The 18804-nt window shown below is 37.0% G+C and overlaps 1 protein-coding gene across 1 annotated transcript in view; it reads right to left on the bottom strand.

Annotated features, from left to right (window-relative positions):
• Positions 1-490: 490 nt before the first annotated feature.
• Positions 491-18804, bottom strand: part of LOC138756308 (uncharacterized) — a 40353-nt gene continuing 22039 nt past the window's right edge. Inside the window, exons 4-5 of the mRNA XM_069922847.1 lie at positions 12816-12889; positions 491-802 (exon numbers count right to left, since the gene is read on the bottom strand). Of these exons, the coding sequence (XP_069778948.1) occupies positions 713-802; positions 12816-12889 (164 nt within the window). The 3' untranslated portion in view covers positions 491-712. The remainder of the gene's footprint in view (positions 803-12815; positions 12890-18804) is intronic.

Raw genomic sequence — 18804 nt, 5'->3', positions numbered from 1 at the left:
AAGTCACTGTATATGTGTGAAAAAGAAAAAGTGTATATCATGGCTAATGTGATTTATGGTGTGAAAAATAAAAAAATTTAAAAAAAAAAGATGCTAAGGCAGAATATTAGCAAGTTATTATTGATTTCCTCACTTCCCCATCACAAAATTCTGTGCTTCTATCTGAATGCCACTCTCCCAAAATAGAACACAACTGATAAACTTAGATGGAGAGTATCTAACCAATTTATGCAGTTACTTAAAACCACATTGCTACCTCAGCTATATTCTATGATCTTATATTGTTAAAGACCAAATTATAATGAGCAAAAGTAAATAGTGGAACATTACTAACCTATATCCCCTTTATTGTTAGGGTACACTAACCTACACATTATGAACTTTATTTACTTTCTTATTTTTCCCTTTTGAAGTACCCCTAGTTTACAAAGCTTCTCCAGCTAAATGCCCATGCCATTATAAAACTCCTTCTGGGAACATGATTCTGTAATATTGGGTTTTGATCCTTAAAACAACTGATGAGTAGAGGAGGAGAATGGAATATTAATTCTTTCATCCTTCTGAATCATGGTGTTTAGTATTGGTTATCCAGCAAATAGTACATATTTTTACCAAACGTTTGATTTTTATTTCCCAACTATTCTCATGATAATGACAAAGGTTGCAGAAGGATTGTAACTTTCATTTTGTCTGAAATGTGAAAAGCCAAAAATCAACTGTTCGATGTCTTGCAACACGTTTCTTCATTTTCTTCTTGTTTGATTGTGAAGTAGTCAAAAGATTCATAAAGTGATGAAGCCATCTGAAAAAGCCATGGTGTTATTTATTAGTGAATGGATCTTTCTTTGATTATCATTGACGTATTGCTCTGAATGCTTTGAGAAAACAAATGGTAAATGACTCATTCCCAATTAATAGAAGCAAATTCCATTCAGGCTAACTTTGGGATTACAATTATAAGCCTTTGCAACTCAAGCCTTTATAAAAAGTATTAATGTTCACATAATTCAGAATATGACTTAACATTACTGAACATTTGAGTCATTCCCAATTGGCATGACACATTGGAGTCAGTTCTTAATTATAGTTCATTCTATAATTAGGAATTAAGTGCGATCGCCCACATTGCAATGTGTCACCACACTGCCACTTTTTTTTTCTTGGGACATGGTTCAAGTGCAAAGGACAAAAATATTCTCTCACAATTGGTTTGGTTTGAGATCATTTCAAATCTGACATCAACTTATCCTTTTGCAGTTTAAAGCCTCCCTATGACTCAACATTATTGTATTAACTTGAAATTGTATTTACAAAAAAGTAATTCGAGTATCTAATTTGGGAAATGTCCTTCTCAGATTACAAGTTTTTTAAAAATTTAAACATACAGCATGGTAACAGGTAATTTCGGCCCACAAATCTGTGCCGCCTAATTTACACCTGATTAACCTACACCCCAGTACTTTTCAAATGGTGGGAGGAAACCGGAGCCCCCAGGGAAAATCCACACAGACATAGGGAGAACGTACAAACTCCTTACAGACAGTGTGGAATTCAAACCCTGGTCCTGATCACTGGCAGTGTAAAGGCGTTGCGCTAACCGCTATGCCAACCTTGCTACCCCATGGTGTTGATCATGAAAAGTCACATGAGGAGAGTAAACACACAATGTTGCAGAAACTCAGCTGGTCCTCTAGCATTGCGTTTTTACCAACCACCATGTCTACAGACTTTCATGTTTCCATTGCGTTTTTACCAACCACCGTGTCTACAGACTTTAATGTTTCCATTGTGTTTTTACCAACCACAGTGTCTGCAGACTTTCATGTTTTACCACGAGGAGAGATTGAGTAGGCTAGATTTCATTTCCGTTGAGTTTAGAAGAGAGAGGTGGAAACAGAGTTGTTGATGGTGGCTAGACAATTGTTCAAATTACCTGAGAAAAGAAAGTTAGAGGCTAAGTACAGGAAGATGAGATTAATTTGGGTGGGTGTTCACTGGTCAGCATTAACATTATGGGCCAAATAGCATGTTTCCCTGCTCTATAACTCTATGTTCTTTTAAAATGGATAACATTATTGGTAAGGGTGTAGTGCTAACTTTTTAGGTGCAGGAGCTCACCAAAAATGGCGACAAGAAGGTACCGCAGCCATCCCATGAGGGGCCTAGAGTGGCCCCATGAGATGCTGGAGCGGTGTTCCGGTGAGCTCCAGCAGCATTCCACCCCTTATTATTGGAGTATTTGACAGGATATATGAGGACTTACTGACTGAGGAATTTGAAATGATAAGTCACATTTTCATAATAACTGTGAAATGATAAGAAAGTAATTTTTTGGATTGTGCACCTTTGAAATCCACTACCCTGCTGGGCTGTCATTGATTGCATCCAAAATGGAGATCAAAATATTTCGAGATGTTAAAGCCCTGAGCGTCAGTTTGTTTACATTTCTTTATTTGTTAACATACGTACGTTGTGTACAGTTTTTTTTTTGCACCACCAATAAGTGGTAATTCTGCCTTGCCCATAGGTAAAAGAATCTCAGGGTTGTATGTTATGCCATAAATGTACTCTGACAATAAATCTGAAATCTGAATTCGAGGAATCAAGAGATATAGTGGTAGGGCAAGAAAACAATGAGAGTTTTTAAACTGCAGACATGTCACCGCACAGCACAATCATCGAAATTGCTATTGCATGGGCAGTCTAAAAAGGAAAGTGCAGGAATTTTTAGTCAATTCCCTGCACTGCAATTTTAGGGGAAGCCTGCAGTCAAAATCGCACCAAAAAATTCACCTCATGAATTTGACATCCAGCTGATGACTCAGGCCACATTGCGCCACGTAAAAGCACTGGGACTAATGCACACAGGAATTATGTCTTTTTTTTCAGATTTTTCCAACATTGCTGTCTAAAAATCACTATTAAGTGAGAGGGTCATCCATGATCTTATCTAAGAAGGTAGGTGCAGGGACTGAATGGCCAACTCCTTCTGTTTATCAAGTTCTTAGATTATTAGAATTAATGTTCATTAAGTTGTGAAATGAAGAAAAATGTTTCCACTGAGAGTAGGCCACATACCCGAGGGGAGGGGGAGAGGGGAGCTGAGAAGACTGTGAAGGAACTTAAAGGGGCAGCAGAAGGGGGAGAGAATCAACCACATGGGCGCAGCTCTGGAGATGAGTTGATCAGTGACCCAGAAGAAGAGCCTGAAAAACTTAAGACTGGTCAGGGTAGGCCTTTTACTGAATATAAAGAATATTTTGATGGACAATTTCAAGTTATGTACAACATATGTTCTAATGTTAAGGCAGAAATGGTGAAACATGCAAAGGTCATGGATAAAGTGCAAGAAAAGGTGAAGAAAATGGATGTTAAATTGGAGGACTGTGTTAAATCTATTGGTCAATATTAAGAAGAATTTGACATGTATGACGATTTTTTTATGGGATGAAGAGTTAAGAAGGAAGATTTATTGAAAAAAATTAATACCCTGGGGAATCAGAGCTGTAGGAATAATGTGAAGATAGCTGGACTCCAGAAGAGTTTGAAGGACCAGATCCGGTGAAATTTTTTCGTGAATGGATACCAAAGGTGTTGGGTGCTGAAATGTTTTCAGAGGGGTTGGAATTGGACAGAGTACATAGAGCCTTAAGACGTAAACCAATGCCTGGTCAGCAACCCTGATAGGTATTGATTCGATGCCTGAGATAGGGAATTAATTTTGCGACTGGCAGTACAGAATGCGAAACAACATGGAGGTCCATTGATGGTTCAAACAGAAGGTTTTAAGTCAGAATGTTATTAAACTGCGAAAAGAATTGAAACCTGCAAAAGCGATTCTTTGGCAAAAAGGTTATAAATTTGCTTTTCGATTCACTGCGGTGTTGAAAGTTTTCTATGGTAACTATGATTCTCATTCTTTTTTGATAGTGAGAGAGAGGCATTGGAATTCACAAAGTCTTTGCCAGATCTTAAGAAAGGTCAGTCTTCCCCAATTAAAATGATAAAGAATGGAAGTGGAGAAGAGTCTTTGAAGGGAAAGAAGCAGGAGAAGAAAGGTCAATTGGAAGAAAAGCAGCAAGAGAGTTCAAGCGAAGAGGATTCGATGGATGAAGACCAAGTCAATAAAGAATTGGAGGAGACCAGTAATATTTGAGATGCAAACTTTGAATTTGTGATAAATCTATTTGAGGGAGATGTGAACACATGGCAACTTGGCCAAAACCGTCACTTGCTTAGTGGCTTGGGCGCTACTCATGTTTTTGGGGAGATAGTGCTTGTTAATTAGAAGAGGGGTAAGGAGTGGGGAGTAAGGGTTTGTTGCATATACATATATATAAATATGTTCTCTGTTTTCTTCTTTAAGGGTCTTGATTTGTTGGGATGGAGATCCAGCTGCATAGACTATGGAGAGGATAAAATGGATGGCAATTCTAAAATTTGCTACTTTGAATGTGAATGGGCTCAATAATCCAATTAAACATAAGAAAGTGTTAAATTATATTAAGAAATTTAAAGTAGATGTTGCTTTTTTGAAAGAAATGCATTTAACACCAAATATTAAAATGAGATTGGGTAGGTCAAGTTATATATTCTTCTTTCAATTCAAAAGCTGGAGGTGTGGTGATATTAATTAATAAGAATTTATCTTTTACTTTGGAATCTGTATATGAGGCTATTGGGAGAGTGTTGAACGTTAATTGTAAGATTTTCGCAGAATCTTGGACTTTGGCAAATATTTATGCACCAAATGTTGATGATGAAAGATTTTTTCAGGATTCTTGCTTAAAATGTCAGAATCTAAAGATCATATGTTAATAGGGGAGATTTTAATGGTTTGGATCCCACTGTTGGATAAAGCAGGTAAACTTGTACATAAGAAAAAAATGGCTAAGAAGTTATTATTTTTGATGAAAGAATTGAATTTAATTGATCTGTGATGAAAAATAAATGTAAAAGAGAAAGATTATTCCTATTATTCAGCACAGTATGATACTTATTCTAGGATTGACTTTTTTTTAATGTCGACTCAATTAATGGATAACGTAGTGGATACTGAATATAAAGCTAGGCTATTATCTGACCATTCTTTAGTGCTGTTGACGTATGCTGGGACTGAAATAGTGCAACCTTCTTATCGTTGGAGGTTTAATCCATCATTGTTAAAAGTTGAGAGATTTTGTAAGTTTATAACGGAACAAATTCAACAGTTTTTGGACATAAATAGAGATTTGGTTACTAGTAAGTTTATATTGTAGGATGCATTTAAAGCATTTTTGAGAGGACAGATTATTAGTTATACAGTTAGATTGGGAAAAAAAATAGTATTTAGCTGAATCAGAAAAGTTGGAACAGGAAATTGGAGTTTTAGAAAAGGAGTTACAAAAAGAATAAGGAGAAGAGAAGCAAACTGGATGCCTTGATATTGGAATATAGTACATTACAAACAGAGTTGAAAGGTTAATGCAACAATCTAATTAGAGATATTATGAATTAGGAGATAAAACACACAAGGTATTGGCATGGCAGTTGAAATCTGAACAAATGACAAGAAGAATAAAGGCAGTGAGGAAGAATTCAGGGCTATCTTGTAGATCAAAAGATATTAATGAACAGTTCAAGGAATTTTATAGGAAATTGTATACCTCTTATATAAGACAGGATGAGAGTAATGTACTGCAGCTGCCAACATTGAATGACTGGACTAGGGATCAGTTGGAAAGACCAATTGGTTTGAGAGAACTTAGATCAGCTTTGAATTCAATGCCAAATGGTAAATCTCCAGGGGAGGATGGGTTTACGGTAGAATTTTATAAAAAATTTCAAAGCTTAGTTTCTCCGGTATTTGAGGAAGTTCTTCAACAGGTAAAAGATAAATTCTTATTAATTAATATCACCACACCTCTAGCTTTTGAATTGAAAGAAGAATATATAACTTGGCCTACCCAATCTCATTTTAATATTTGGTGTTAAATTCAGTATCAGAAATGTTTTCTCAAGCAATTATTACGGTGATACTCAAAAAGGATAAAGATCCATTAAATCCGGGGTTTTATAGGCCAATTTCGTTATTGAATGTTGATTATAAGAATTTGACTAAGGTTTTGGCAAACAGATTAGCGCAGTATTTACCAAATTTGATTCATGTTGATCAAACTGGTTTTATTAAAGGGAGATATTCAGCGGATTATGTGGTCAAATTGATTAGTTTGATAAATGTTTCTAGGGAAGTATCCCATTTACCTTTGGTCTTATTGTTAGATGCAGAAAAAACTTTTGATAGGGTAGAATCGGTTTTTTTTATTTAAGGTATTTGAAAAATTTTGGTTTGGAACAATGTTTATTAATTGGATTAAGGCAATATATAAACAACCTAAGGCGAGAGTAATAACTAATGGAGTTTTATTGGATTATTTTGATTTAGAATGATCTACTAGAAAAGGGTGTCCTCTGTCCCCCAGCTTTGTTTGCATTGGTGATTAAACCTTTAGCACAAGTAATAAGGCAAGAAGATAGAATAAAGGGAATTATGTCAGATTCAAAGGAATATAAGATTAGTTTATTTGCAGATGATGCATTGGTATATTTGACTGACCCAAAAGAATCTTTGAAGGTTTTGGAGGAAAGATTGCTACAGTATGGGGAGGTATCTGGTTATAAAGTGAATTGGAATAAGAGTGCCATTTTCGGGAGCAGATTATTCTGAATGTAAATGCGTAGCAGGATTTAAATGGTCAAAGTGTATTAAGTATTTAGGCATTAAAGTGAATAAAAATATGAATCAACTAGTATATTTGAATTATTTACCATTATGGTCTGCAAAAAAAAGGATTTGAATAAATGCAAGGATTTGCCATTAATGTTGGTAGGAAGAGTGAATTGTATAAAAATGAATATATTTCCTAGATTACAATATTTCTTTCAGAATATACCTTGTAAGATACCAAATAGGTTTTTTAAGGATTTAAATGTTTTGGTAAGGAAGTTTTTATGGAAGGGAAAGTTGGAGCATAAATTAACTTGGAAATAGGAGTTAAGTGGTAGCAGTTACCAAATTTTGTGAATTATTATAAGGAAGCTCAATTGAAAATTATTAAAAGAATATTTGATTTAGATAGTTCTGGTTGCGAGGGTGGGTTGCCCCTTCCGGGTTCGGCGTCTCCGTGACGTCAGGCGTTGCCGTGCAGGGGAGCCCTCGCTCTCATTGGACGAGAGCTCTGGGGAAGAAGAGTTTGAATGGGATAGCGGCGATTGGGCTTCACTCGAGGCACTGTGTTTGCTGGTGGCCATTTTAGACCTACAGACTGCAGCAAAGTGGCCGTTTTAAGGCACTTCTGGCACCTGGCTTTTCTTGCTAGGCACTGGGACCTGCTGTGCTTGTCCCTCCCACAGAAATAACATCTTGGGTTCGCACGGGGCAGTGTAGCAGCAGCCGACAGGCCGTCAGTATCTCGGGGGGTGGTAGGGTAGAAGGGCACTCTACTCACATCAGAACGAGGGGTCCAGTCCCTAGAGAGCTCAGTGGACTTTAAGGCTGCATCCTCCATTGTGATTGCAATCCGGGCCACGTCCTCTAGTTTTTCTACCCCTTGTTTGAGCAAGCGCAGCCTCACTTCATTCGATCTGAGCCCGGCCACATAGGCATCCCGGACGAGATCATTTGTGATCTCGGCAGCAGTTTTGTCCACACAGTTACAGTCCTTGCCCAATGCCTTTAATACTTGTAAATATGCCCTGCTGGACTCACCGGGCTGTTGCTTCCTCGACGCAAGCACGAGCCGGGCATGAACTCTGTTCACCGGTTGATCATACAGTCCTTTCAGTACCTTTATGGCTGCGGTGTAAGTGGTCTCATCCTGGATGTTCTCGTAGACTCTCAAGGACACCATAGACAGCAATGCTGTTAGACGCTGGTTATCCTCCTCTACCTGAATGAATCTCAGGAAGTTTTCAAAGTTCAGCAGCCAGAAGTTAAAGGCTTTGAAGGCTGTAGCTGACTGTGGGTCGATATCAAGTTTTTCTGGCCGAGTTAAACACTCCATCCCTTTCAAAAAAAATTATTTTGCTAATAAAATTGTAGAGCTCGTCGAAAGAACCAAAGACTTGTTGATCCAAACCAAGGCTTTTATTAGCAAAAGACAGGAGCTCTTCACAGGTGGCCGACCAGTCCGGAATGATCCGACCTGGCTAGGGACACAACCCTTTAAGGCCCAGACAATAGGTGTGGTTTAGCTCTCAGCCAATCGCTGTAAGCACAGTCTAGATACAGTAACTATATACACTATGTACATTGGTGATAGATCTGTACTATCACATTATTATCATTTGATAGGTTGAAGGAGAAACACCAAATTCCTAATAATACTCTTTTTTTTACTATTATCAACTTAAATCAATGTTGTATGATTGTTTAGGGAGATATTTGGATTTACCTAAAGAATTATTATTTGAAATATTGATTTGAGATGGAGAAAATAAATGGTTTATTTCAAAAATATATAAATTACTACAACAAAAAGTTCCTAAGATTGATTTGCATAAATTGAGACTTAAATGGGAGAAGGATTTTGGAATTCAGTTTGACATGGATAGTTGGAGGAAGATTAACAGAGACACTATGAGAAAGTTAGTTAATGTTAGGTATAGGTTGGTGACTTGTAATTTTATACACCAATTATGTTTAACTCCAGAGCGTTTGAAATGATATAAACTGAGTGCTTCAGATTTGTGTTTTCATTGTAATGAGAAAAAGTTTGGTCTTGTGATAAAGTCAAGTGTTTTGGGGCTAGATGAAGAGACTATTTGCAGGATATCCTGAAAATACAATTTTCTCTAGACCCAGAGATCTTTTTAATGGAGAAACTTACTGAAATGGCTTTGTTCAACAAATTAGAAAAATTTCAAATGGTATTCTTGCGATTAGCTCTAGCAGTAGCAAGGAAATGTATAGCTGTTTCATGGAAAGATCAGATGGAGCTTAATTTACAAAGATGGCATTCAGAAACGAGGTCTTGTATACCAATAGAGAAGATCACATAATTTACGGGATAAATATTACATATTTTAAAAGATTTGGAGCCCATATTTGGATTATTCTAATTTGAAAATCTGAGACTGATCATGAGTAAAGCTGGATCTCTGTATTGAATGATTTAAGCTATTCTCCTTATTTCTTTCTTTCTTTCTTGGTTTCTTTATTCTTAGGGGAGTAGGGGAGTAGAATTTGGTTAAAGGGAGGGGTAGATAGGGGGTGGGGTGATTAGATTCTTTTCTTTTTAGGGTTCTTTGTAGTTCTTTTTGGGTTTTTCTCTATTTAACCATGAAAGGTTTTGACAATTTGTTTATTTTAACTTTGTAATTGTGATTATTACTTTTGTGAATGGAATATTTGGAATGTTTCTGGGAGATAAATTGGTAAAATTAGCGTAGGTTACATACACATTAAAACAAATCTTATTTGAAATACTGAAGAATAGTGACTTTACAGAAACTATGGAGAATGCTATGCACATTTCACAAGTAGAAGCTCATTGAAATGGCATCATGAATGAATGGAGTGTTGTCTTTAAAGCAACAAGTAGGGGACAGACTGGTTATTGATAGCTCTTTGCAAGGGTTTTGACAGAGTGCACAGAAAGGTCACTCCTGTGTTCTTGTTTACCTAAAAACAACAGGTTGAGCAAGAAGACTGGCTCCTATTGTTTGCTGGAGAAGGAGGGGGTTTTGCAAGTGAGCGAAAGAAGGACATGTGGCTGGCAGTTTGAATCTCAGATGGAGAGAGAGAGACACACACACACACATCTGAAACAAGACAGGAGAAGCTTGTTGGAACTGAAACAGAAGCTCCAGAGTGGCAGATGGCTGGAAGTGCTATCTGTCTGATGTTTCTCTTGGAATAAGTGGAACAGAAAGAAACTCTGTGATAGCCTGAAAGAAAGAGGTTACCATCTGGAGAACCCTGATAGGGCAAGTTTCATCAGCAAGACATTGAGGCGACTAATGGAGGTACTTCAGTTGTGGAAATCCTGGAAGCACACATCTCTCTCTGCAAACCTACAAGGACCTTCCTGAGTGCTAAACATTTACCTTTCGAGCACCAAAGCCTGGTGAACTTTATACATGTTAAATTCTGTGCACAGTCAAAGAATTGCCTGCAACCAGTGAACTTGGAAGAATGAGAAGAGAGATTGAACTGTGAACCAAAGAACTTTCTTAAATTTACACACACATGACATACATATGAGCTTAGAATTAGAAGGGGGTTAAGTAGGGTTAGTTAAGTTAATAGTGCTAAGTTAAAGTTTAATTCTGTTTTCAATTTTAAAGATAATTAAAAACAACTTTTGTTTAAGTAACCATTTGTCGTGGTGACTATCTATTGCTGCTGGGTTTTTGGGGTCCTTTGGGTTCGTAACATTTTGTTTTCTAATAAATAAAATATTTTAAAATAAGGAAAATGTTTCCTTAGTTTTTTTTTAATCGTTACAACACTTGATTAATTATAATGGAAATGACAATAACGGAATGTCAGTGTGGGATATGCCCTTTGACCAAAGGTATGTGCACAAATATTTAAGTTTAACTCCTTATGGAGTTCCACTTTAAACATATGGATATTACATACTCAAAACACATATATAGTTAATGATGATAGATTTAGAAGGAATGAGGCACCTGTTTCTGGCATATGGGACATTCATTTTTCATTAAAGTTGGTTTATTTAATATCTGGCACATAGCTGTTGAAAATTTTTTGGAAAAACAAATTCTTTCAATAAACTCAAAGTTGTTTTTTGATGCCAACTAATGGTGCTTCTGAAACAAACAAAACAAATTAGACACTTTTGAGGCAGAGAATGGGTTAGAGGATATCTGATAGGTGTAAAGTTCAGAAGTCTGATTGGATAGAAGCAGTGATGAACCTAAGTGAAATTTCCTGAGAAGAGAAATTACATTTGAGAAAGCTTTCACCCAAATATAACAAATATAAAATGTGAAGGACATCTGCCCAAGGTAGGCATGAGCATAAGGAGGGAAGAGATACCAAAATTTCAATTTCACATGCTCTCTCCATATGAACACATCCGAGCACCATTTGACATGAGCATCTCGAATGGAAGGGAGACAACCAATATACTGATTTGGAAAGGTGAGAATCATTTGACACCTTTGCTAAAAAGTTCATTTCATCAGTTAAATTCTGAATTTAACATAATCTATGACTTAATGATCAAGACTTTGCAACATAGGTTTCTGCAGCATTTTGTGGTTTGAATTAACAATCAAATCTGCTAACATGTCAACAATGCCAGTTATCTATAAGATAACATTTTCAACTTTAACACTGTGCTAATTTTACTCTATTTCAATTCAGTTTATTCCCACATGTATTGAGATACAGCAAAATGCTTAGTTTTGTATGTTATTCACGCATCACCAAAAAAAATTGCCACTCTCCAGTGGCATTTTGTATTTAAAACTTCACACAAAAAAAATGGTAAAAGCCGCATAACAAGAGAATTCGAACTAAGTGCCCGATATTGGTAAAAACACTTTATGACTTCACACTAATATGCAATTGAGCCATTCATAGATTAATTGATCTTTATAACCAAAATAATTCTAATAAATTCAGTTTCAAAAATTAAGATGATTTTCTGATATTGGTGTTGATTTTTTTCACTTGGTCAGAAATAAATTAATTCATTTAATAAGTGGACATTGACCCTCTGAATAATGGTTGTCTCCTCCCATTCCTCATAAAGACAGTCAACATTTTTCAATCCAATAGCTTCCGTATACAATGGATTAATTCAGTAAGTTTCACGTGACATCACTGCCAGTCACATCTTCATATCTTTCAGTATTGTTGCCTCTGCAGCCCGGTGGTTCACTCTTTCATCTCACCAACACTTACTCTAATTTCAGCACCTTCTTACTTTCCCATCATCCAATGACTCACCAAGGACTCAGACAATCATTTTAGTTGAAGCAGCAATTCATTTCTAACACTTACATTTCAGTGTACTATATTCAGTGCACATGATTCAATCTCCTCTACAAAAATATGCAGATCAAGGGAGTGCATTCAAGAAAACCTCTGACCCATCATTAAGGACAACATTGATCTTCCTATTTCCTGTCGCTTTAATTCTTCATCCTGTTCCGACACTGATTGACCCCTGCTTTTGATATTATGGAGTATGGCAAGGACATAGAAAAATTGTATTGATATTGAATAGTAGAGTAACAGCAAGGCAAAATTACATAATCCTATACCTATTTTCTAAATGTTTCAATGTCTCTTCTCTGTCCTAACAGGATCTCATCTTCCAACCAGAATTCAACTATTTCAGCCAATTTCCCTTCACATTTGAAGCAGTCACTTTTTTTTAATAATCTCCTCTAATTCATATCTCTCAGACATGACTTTTGGTAATTGAAAAGCCTTTATCACTAGCCTCTTTTAGATCATCACTTCTGTTATCCACTCTTTCATTTTTACTCTTTCATAGACCTTCCAGTTTGTTTTCTCCATACCTGGGCAATTTTTCTCTGCAACATTTTTTATTTCTATATATTTAACAATTCCAAGATTTGATGAAAGATCATTGCCACAAAATATTAAATCTTCTTTCACCCCAAATGCTGAGCATTTCCAACATTTCCTGTTTAACTCACAGTCCATATTGCCTTTTTTCTGAGAACTTGGAAAGTTCATAGGTTTATGAACCAATGTCACCTTTCTTAAGTATCGAACTAACCCAAAGAAATTGGCAATGTGATTGAATTGATTTTTCAATTCTGTAACATACCCAGTGAGATGAACCTTCTGAAGATCTGTTTTCCTCATTTTCTTCGTTCTCTTGGTTTTCTTCATTGATCACTTCTGTTACCACATCAATTGACACACAAAAATGCAGAAACAAATGAAACAGTGTATTTATGCAGTATTTTAATACAATTACTGGTTTAATATTGCAAGCCCTAATTATATAGTAAGCTACGGCAAGATTCCATGGAGTCAAATGTGGGCCTGCTTGACCCAATCTGCAAATTTTAGTAACAGAGAGAAGCAGGAGGGAGTGAATGAGTCAGACTGCATCTCTGAAGAAAAATGCAGGTTGCCTGAAAATCCAGTGAGCATATTTGAAGATAAGCAACTAAAAAGCAAAGTATTATTAAATGATATGTTAAATGCTAATAAAATTATCGAAGAGAGCTAAAAATTCTATAATTCCACGAGTCTATGTCAATGTAAATATAAACAGCATTATTGCCAGTTATTTTCTGCTATTTTCTGCTATCTAAAATTATTTTTAAAATAATTAAAATAATTTCATTTTTAATCCATTTATCATGGTAAAATAAATAATGTTTTTTGCTTGATGTTAATATGTTGTTACAGCAAGCACAAATATGGCTCTATTTTTTAATCCTCATCAAGGGGACCCATTACTTAATTAAGACCACATTGGAACTTTGCCCAAATAGAACTCCAAATCCTGCCAGCTGTTGCTGAGAAGCAATGGCACTGACTGTGGGATAGTTTGGATGAATTACTAAATCAGGCATGATTGCACTAAGATGCAGAAAAGTTGAGAAGGCTAAACAGATAGAAACCGGAGGTGAATATCTTCAGAATGAGAATCAATTTAATTATTTAGGTGTTACTATTACAAAGATTTTCAACAATTTGTTTAAGGACAACTTTCTCACTTTAATTAACCATGTTAAGAAATCCTTAGTTCAGTGGTCTCCTCTTTCAATGTCCCTAATTGGACATATTAATATTATTAAGACGAATACCCTGCCTAAGTTCTTCTTTATTTTTCAAGCTGTACCTGTCTTTGTTCTCAATTTTTTTTTGATTCGCTCGATTCTATTATCTCTTCCTTCGTCTGGAGAAATAACTGCCTTTATCTTAATAAAACTTTCCTTCAAAATCCTAAAAAGGGTGAAATTGGCATTGCTTAATTTTAGATTTTATTATTGGGAAGCTGATATTAGATATTTTAATTTTTGGATTCGTCATAAAGACAGTCAGGATGTTGCAAGTTGGATTAATTTGAAAATTGATTCTACCAAGAAGTATTCCCTCATTTCGATAGTTGGAGCACCATTACCCTATTCTGCTTCAAAATTAACTTATACTTTTGTTGTTAAAGATGCATTGAGGATTTGGTTTTAACTTAGAAAATATTTTGGATGCAATAATGTTTTATTAATCAGTCCTCTTTTAGCTGATTCCTTTATTTTTATCCTTCGGTACAAGATTTTGGTTTTTGTCAATAGTCAGACTTTGGTATCCAGTCTTTCCAAGATCTCTTTATTGACCAAAACTTGGCCTCTTTTGAACAATTATCTTCTAAATTTAAAATAATTAAACATTTTTTTTAGATATTTACTGATTAGGAGCTTTTTAAATTCCTTGTTATTAAAACTCTTTCAAGATTTGGAATTCCAATGATAGAGAAGATTTATATTCTTAAACCAAATACTAAAAAGCTGTTATCAGTTCTCTATGAGTTATTATTGATGTCTAGTGGTTATTCCCTGGACAAGACTAAGAAATGATGGGAGCACAATTTTCAACAAGAATTTTATGATGCTACATGGAATTCCATTTTGAAATTGGTTGATTCACCAATTCATCTCTATGTGCCCAACATTCATTATTGCAATTTAAAGTAGTAAATAGAGCTTGCTTTTCCAAAGTTCAGTTAGCTAAATTTTATTCTAATTTCTTGTCAAAATGTGATAGATGCGAGTCTGAAGAAAGTACATTCTTTCATGTGTTTTGGTCATGTTCCTGGCTTTCCAATTATTGGGAAAGTATCTTCTGTACCTTGTCTTTAGTCCTTAATATTAATTTGTCTCCTAATCCTTCTTTACACCCTATTTTGAATAAGTACATCAACTGGGTTACATTCCCATGTTGTTCCTTTTGCTCTTCTTATTGCCAGAAGAGCTATACTTATGAGATGGAAGGATGCTGCCCCTCCTACACATACTCAGTGGGTATCTGATGTGATGGTATGCTTGACTCTGGAAAAAATTAGATGCTCTACTAATGTAATGAAACTTAATTTTATAAATTTATAGGGTTCTTTCTTTAATTATTTTCAGCATTTACAAGATAATTGGATCCCATTTTATGGTTTGGTTGTCCTTTCTTTCATGCATTAATGGAACATATATGTTTAATCATAACTTCAAAAGGGAAGGATTAGACTATTAGAATAGTTTTTATTTTATATACATTTTGGGTTTTTTTTGTTTCTTTCATAGGTTGTTTACAGCTTTTTGTTAATATACATTTACTTGGATATATATTCTTGTTATTATCTATGTATGAGCATATATATTATAAACTTGTGGCCACTGGAATCGCAGTGGACTTGACAAAATAACCACACAAGGCATTTCTAGAGTGAATCAATTGGATTTAATCTTCATAACCACGCAACCTTTTAAAAGATAGAATCACGCGCTGAACACGCGCTGACGGAATCATGAACTGATGTCACATGGCCGGATTGATGCCTCCTACAAGTTGTAGTGTCACCATAGCGCCGCTACACGCCGCACCCCGCCCCCCCGAAACGGCAGAAAGGTTTGTCTATCTTTTAGGTTGTCGACCTCTGCAACGGACTGTTCGCTGCTGCAGTGAGGAAGACTTGTCCACATGAGCTGGTTTAAACCTGTCAATAGTGAAAGACGTGGCTTCCCTCCAATGTCCAAAATACAGGTTGACCTAGTTTGTCTGAGTATCTTATAAGGTCCTTTGTAGGGCGTCTGTAAAGGTTGACCAAGTATTACCCTTCAGACGAAGGCATATTCGCAGTTTTTGAGGTCTTCAGGGACAAAAGAAGAGTGTTCTCCATGTGATGATGGCCGTATAGGGGTCAATTTTCCTACAGCCTGCACAACAGTTCCTAAGGATCATTGCTGGAGTTGGAATGGTAGGGGACAAACTCCCCTGGATGCACCAGCGGTGCGCCATACAAGAGCTCCGCAGATGAAGCTTGGTGGTCTTCTTTTGGAGTTGTTCTAATTCCATTAATACCCAGGGCAGATCATCAGCCCAGTTCTGGCCCTCTACCTGAGCCATCAAGGCAGACTTGAGATGTCGATGAAATCTTTCCACCATTTTATTGGCCTGGAGATGCTAGGCATTCGTATGATGAATTGTTGTACTGAAAAAGTAGGACAAAGTCGTCCACATAGAGGAAGTAAATTGTGGTCCTCTGTTCAAAGTAACATGTGGCGGTAAACTGAAACAAGACACCCAGGAACTGAGGAACATCAAAGCACAGGTGTCTGTAGTAGCATCTACCATAGGCATGGCCTCGGGCCACCCCATAAACCTGTCTATTATTGTAAAAAGATTTGAATCAGGAAGCAGATCAACGATGTCCACATGGACATGAGCAAAGTGCTGAGTAACTGGCGGGAAGGACTGCCGTGATGCCTTAGTATGCCTCTGAACTTTTGCTTTTTGGCAGGCAATGCAGGACCTCACCATTTGTGTAACATCTTTTTTAAGACTGTGACACATGAACCCGTCCAAAGACATATGATGGATGCGAGAGACAATGCACAGAGTCGAATACTCAAAGTTTCCATGATGCTGGAGCTATTGGACATGGGCGACCCATTAGAGTAGTTTTCCATCATCTCCAAATTGGACATCTTTCAGTTGCAGATTCATGATTGCAGTCCAATAAGCATTCGTCTCATGGTCATGTTCTTGGGCCACAGCCAAAGCTGTGCAGTCAATACCTTGATCTACAGACGAAACCTTGAGTGGAGCAGAATGGGAAAGTGCATCAGCTACTACATTGTCTTTTCTGGAAATATGTAGTATTTTTTGTGGAGAATTCTGAAATGAATGATAATTGCCATTGTTGTGCTGGCCAGGGCTCTGCAACCTTGGAAAATGCAAATGTTAAGGAGGCTTGTGGTCAGTGTACATAGTAAAATCTCTCCCCTCCAAAAAATAATGGAAGTGTTGAATAGACAAGTAAATAGCCAAAAGCTCCTTATCAAAAGCACTGTATTTCTTCTTTGCTTCATGAGACAGCAGCTGAAGAATGCTAACAGTTTCCATTGCCCATTGATATAATGATGAAGTGCATCTCCTACGGCCATACTGGAAGCCTCTGTAGAAAGGGTGGTGGCTGCATTTAAAACTGGGTAGCTGAGCAGAATGGCCTGAGTCAGCAAATCTTTCATCTTCAAGAAGGCATTGTTTCTCTCTTCAGTGAATTGGATGGTTCTGGCATTTACAGACAGTAAATCGAAAAGAGGCTTCATGATCTGAGCTGCTCCCGGAAGAAACTGATGGTAAAAATTTACCATTCCCAATAATTCCTGCAGACCATAGTAGGTCTTGAGCACTTGGTAAGGGCCTCAACTTTGGATGGCAGCAGAGTCACACCTTCCTGAGCAATCCTATGCCCCAAGAAATTAATCATATCTTGTCCAAAAACACAATTATCCAGATTGATGGTCAGCCCAAACTTTTGAAGATGAATAAAAAGTGTACGAAGATGTTCTAAATGTTCTTCTTTAGTCTCACTGGCCACTTAAAGCATCCATCACCTGTTGAGACGATTGAGCAGCATTCTTTAATCTGAATGGCATTCATAAAAATTTGAACAACCTAAACGAGGTAATTATTGCTGTTTTTGGAATGTCTTCTGGCTCTACTGGAACTGCCGCACACTGTCTATTTTGGAGAAGATCTTTGCTCCATGTAAGTTGGCCGAGAAATCCTGAATATGAGGTATCGGATAACGATCCAGGATGGTGGCATCGTTAAGCCACCTGTAATCTCCACAAAGTCAACATCCTCTATTGTGTTTCAGGACCATATGTAATGGAGATGCCCAGGGAACTGTTGGACTTAAGAATTATGCCTAGTTCATCCATCTTAGCTAAACACAGCTCTCTGGAGGCAAGTGGCATGCCTTAGCATGGATAGGAAGGCCCTTGGTACAAATGTGATGAATAACAATATGCTTTGCAATGGAGGTAGAAAATTGTAGAGTAGTAATCTCAAGGAAATGGAGAATGCATTGGAGAATGCTTGGAGAATGCATTACTGCTTTACGTAATGTTTGAAGGCGCAGGGCAGGGGTGTAGTCGTCTGCCAGAGGAATAGTCTGAAAAGTAGTTCCATCTATTAGCCAATCCCACTTTCAGTTGATGAGCAATGAATGAACGCGAAGAAAATCTGCACCAAGCAAAGGTCGGGATACTGCTGCTATAATAAATGGCCAAATGTAGAGATGATTCTCAAACTTGACATTCATTTTCCTGGTGCCAAAGGTTGGAATGTTGGAACTGTTAACTATTCGTAGTTGCAGTTCCAGGGTAGGATGGCGTGTGTCAAAACCAGTGGGTGGAAATACACTAACTACTAAACTTATGTTCACCAGAAATTTTCGATGGAACAACTGGTCCCATCCATACAGTAGGCTTGCAGGCATTTACTCTCCAACGTCTGTGGTAATAACACCAAGAAGAGGTGTTTAACAAGCTGCTTGCTTGTCTTGGGTGTTGCCTGTTTATAGGGAATGATGTGCTAAGATCACTAGAGTGTGATACAGGGTCAATATTGGAGGGGTTGGTTGTGTTGACTTGTCTTTCCTTGCTGTGCTTTTTAGCCAGCCATAGAATGTCTGCCTCTGCCGCTGCAGCCCTTGGGTTTTCAAATGAACACTTGGATAACAAGGGCCTAATATCATCTGGGATTCGCTCTAAAAATGAGCTACTCGAATAACATATTGGGATTTA

The sequence above is a fragment of the Narcine bancroftii genome, chromosome 3 (genome assembly GCF_036971445.1).
Source record: "Narcine bancroftii isolate sNarBan1 chromosome 3, sNarBan1.hap1, whole genome shotgun sequence".
Classification (NCBI taxonomy): domain Eukaryota; kingdom Metazoa; phylum Chordata; class Chondrichthyes; order Torpediniformes; family Narcinidae; genus Narcine; species Narcine bancroftii.
Note: the sequence above shows the minus strand (reverse complement) of the source record. Positions and strands in the feature narration are given on the sequence as shown.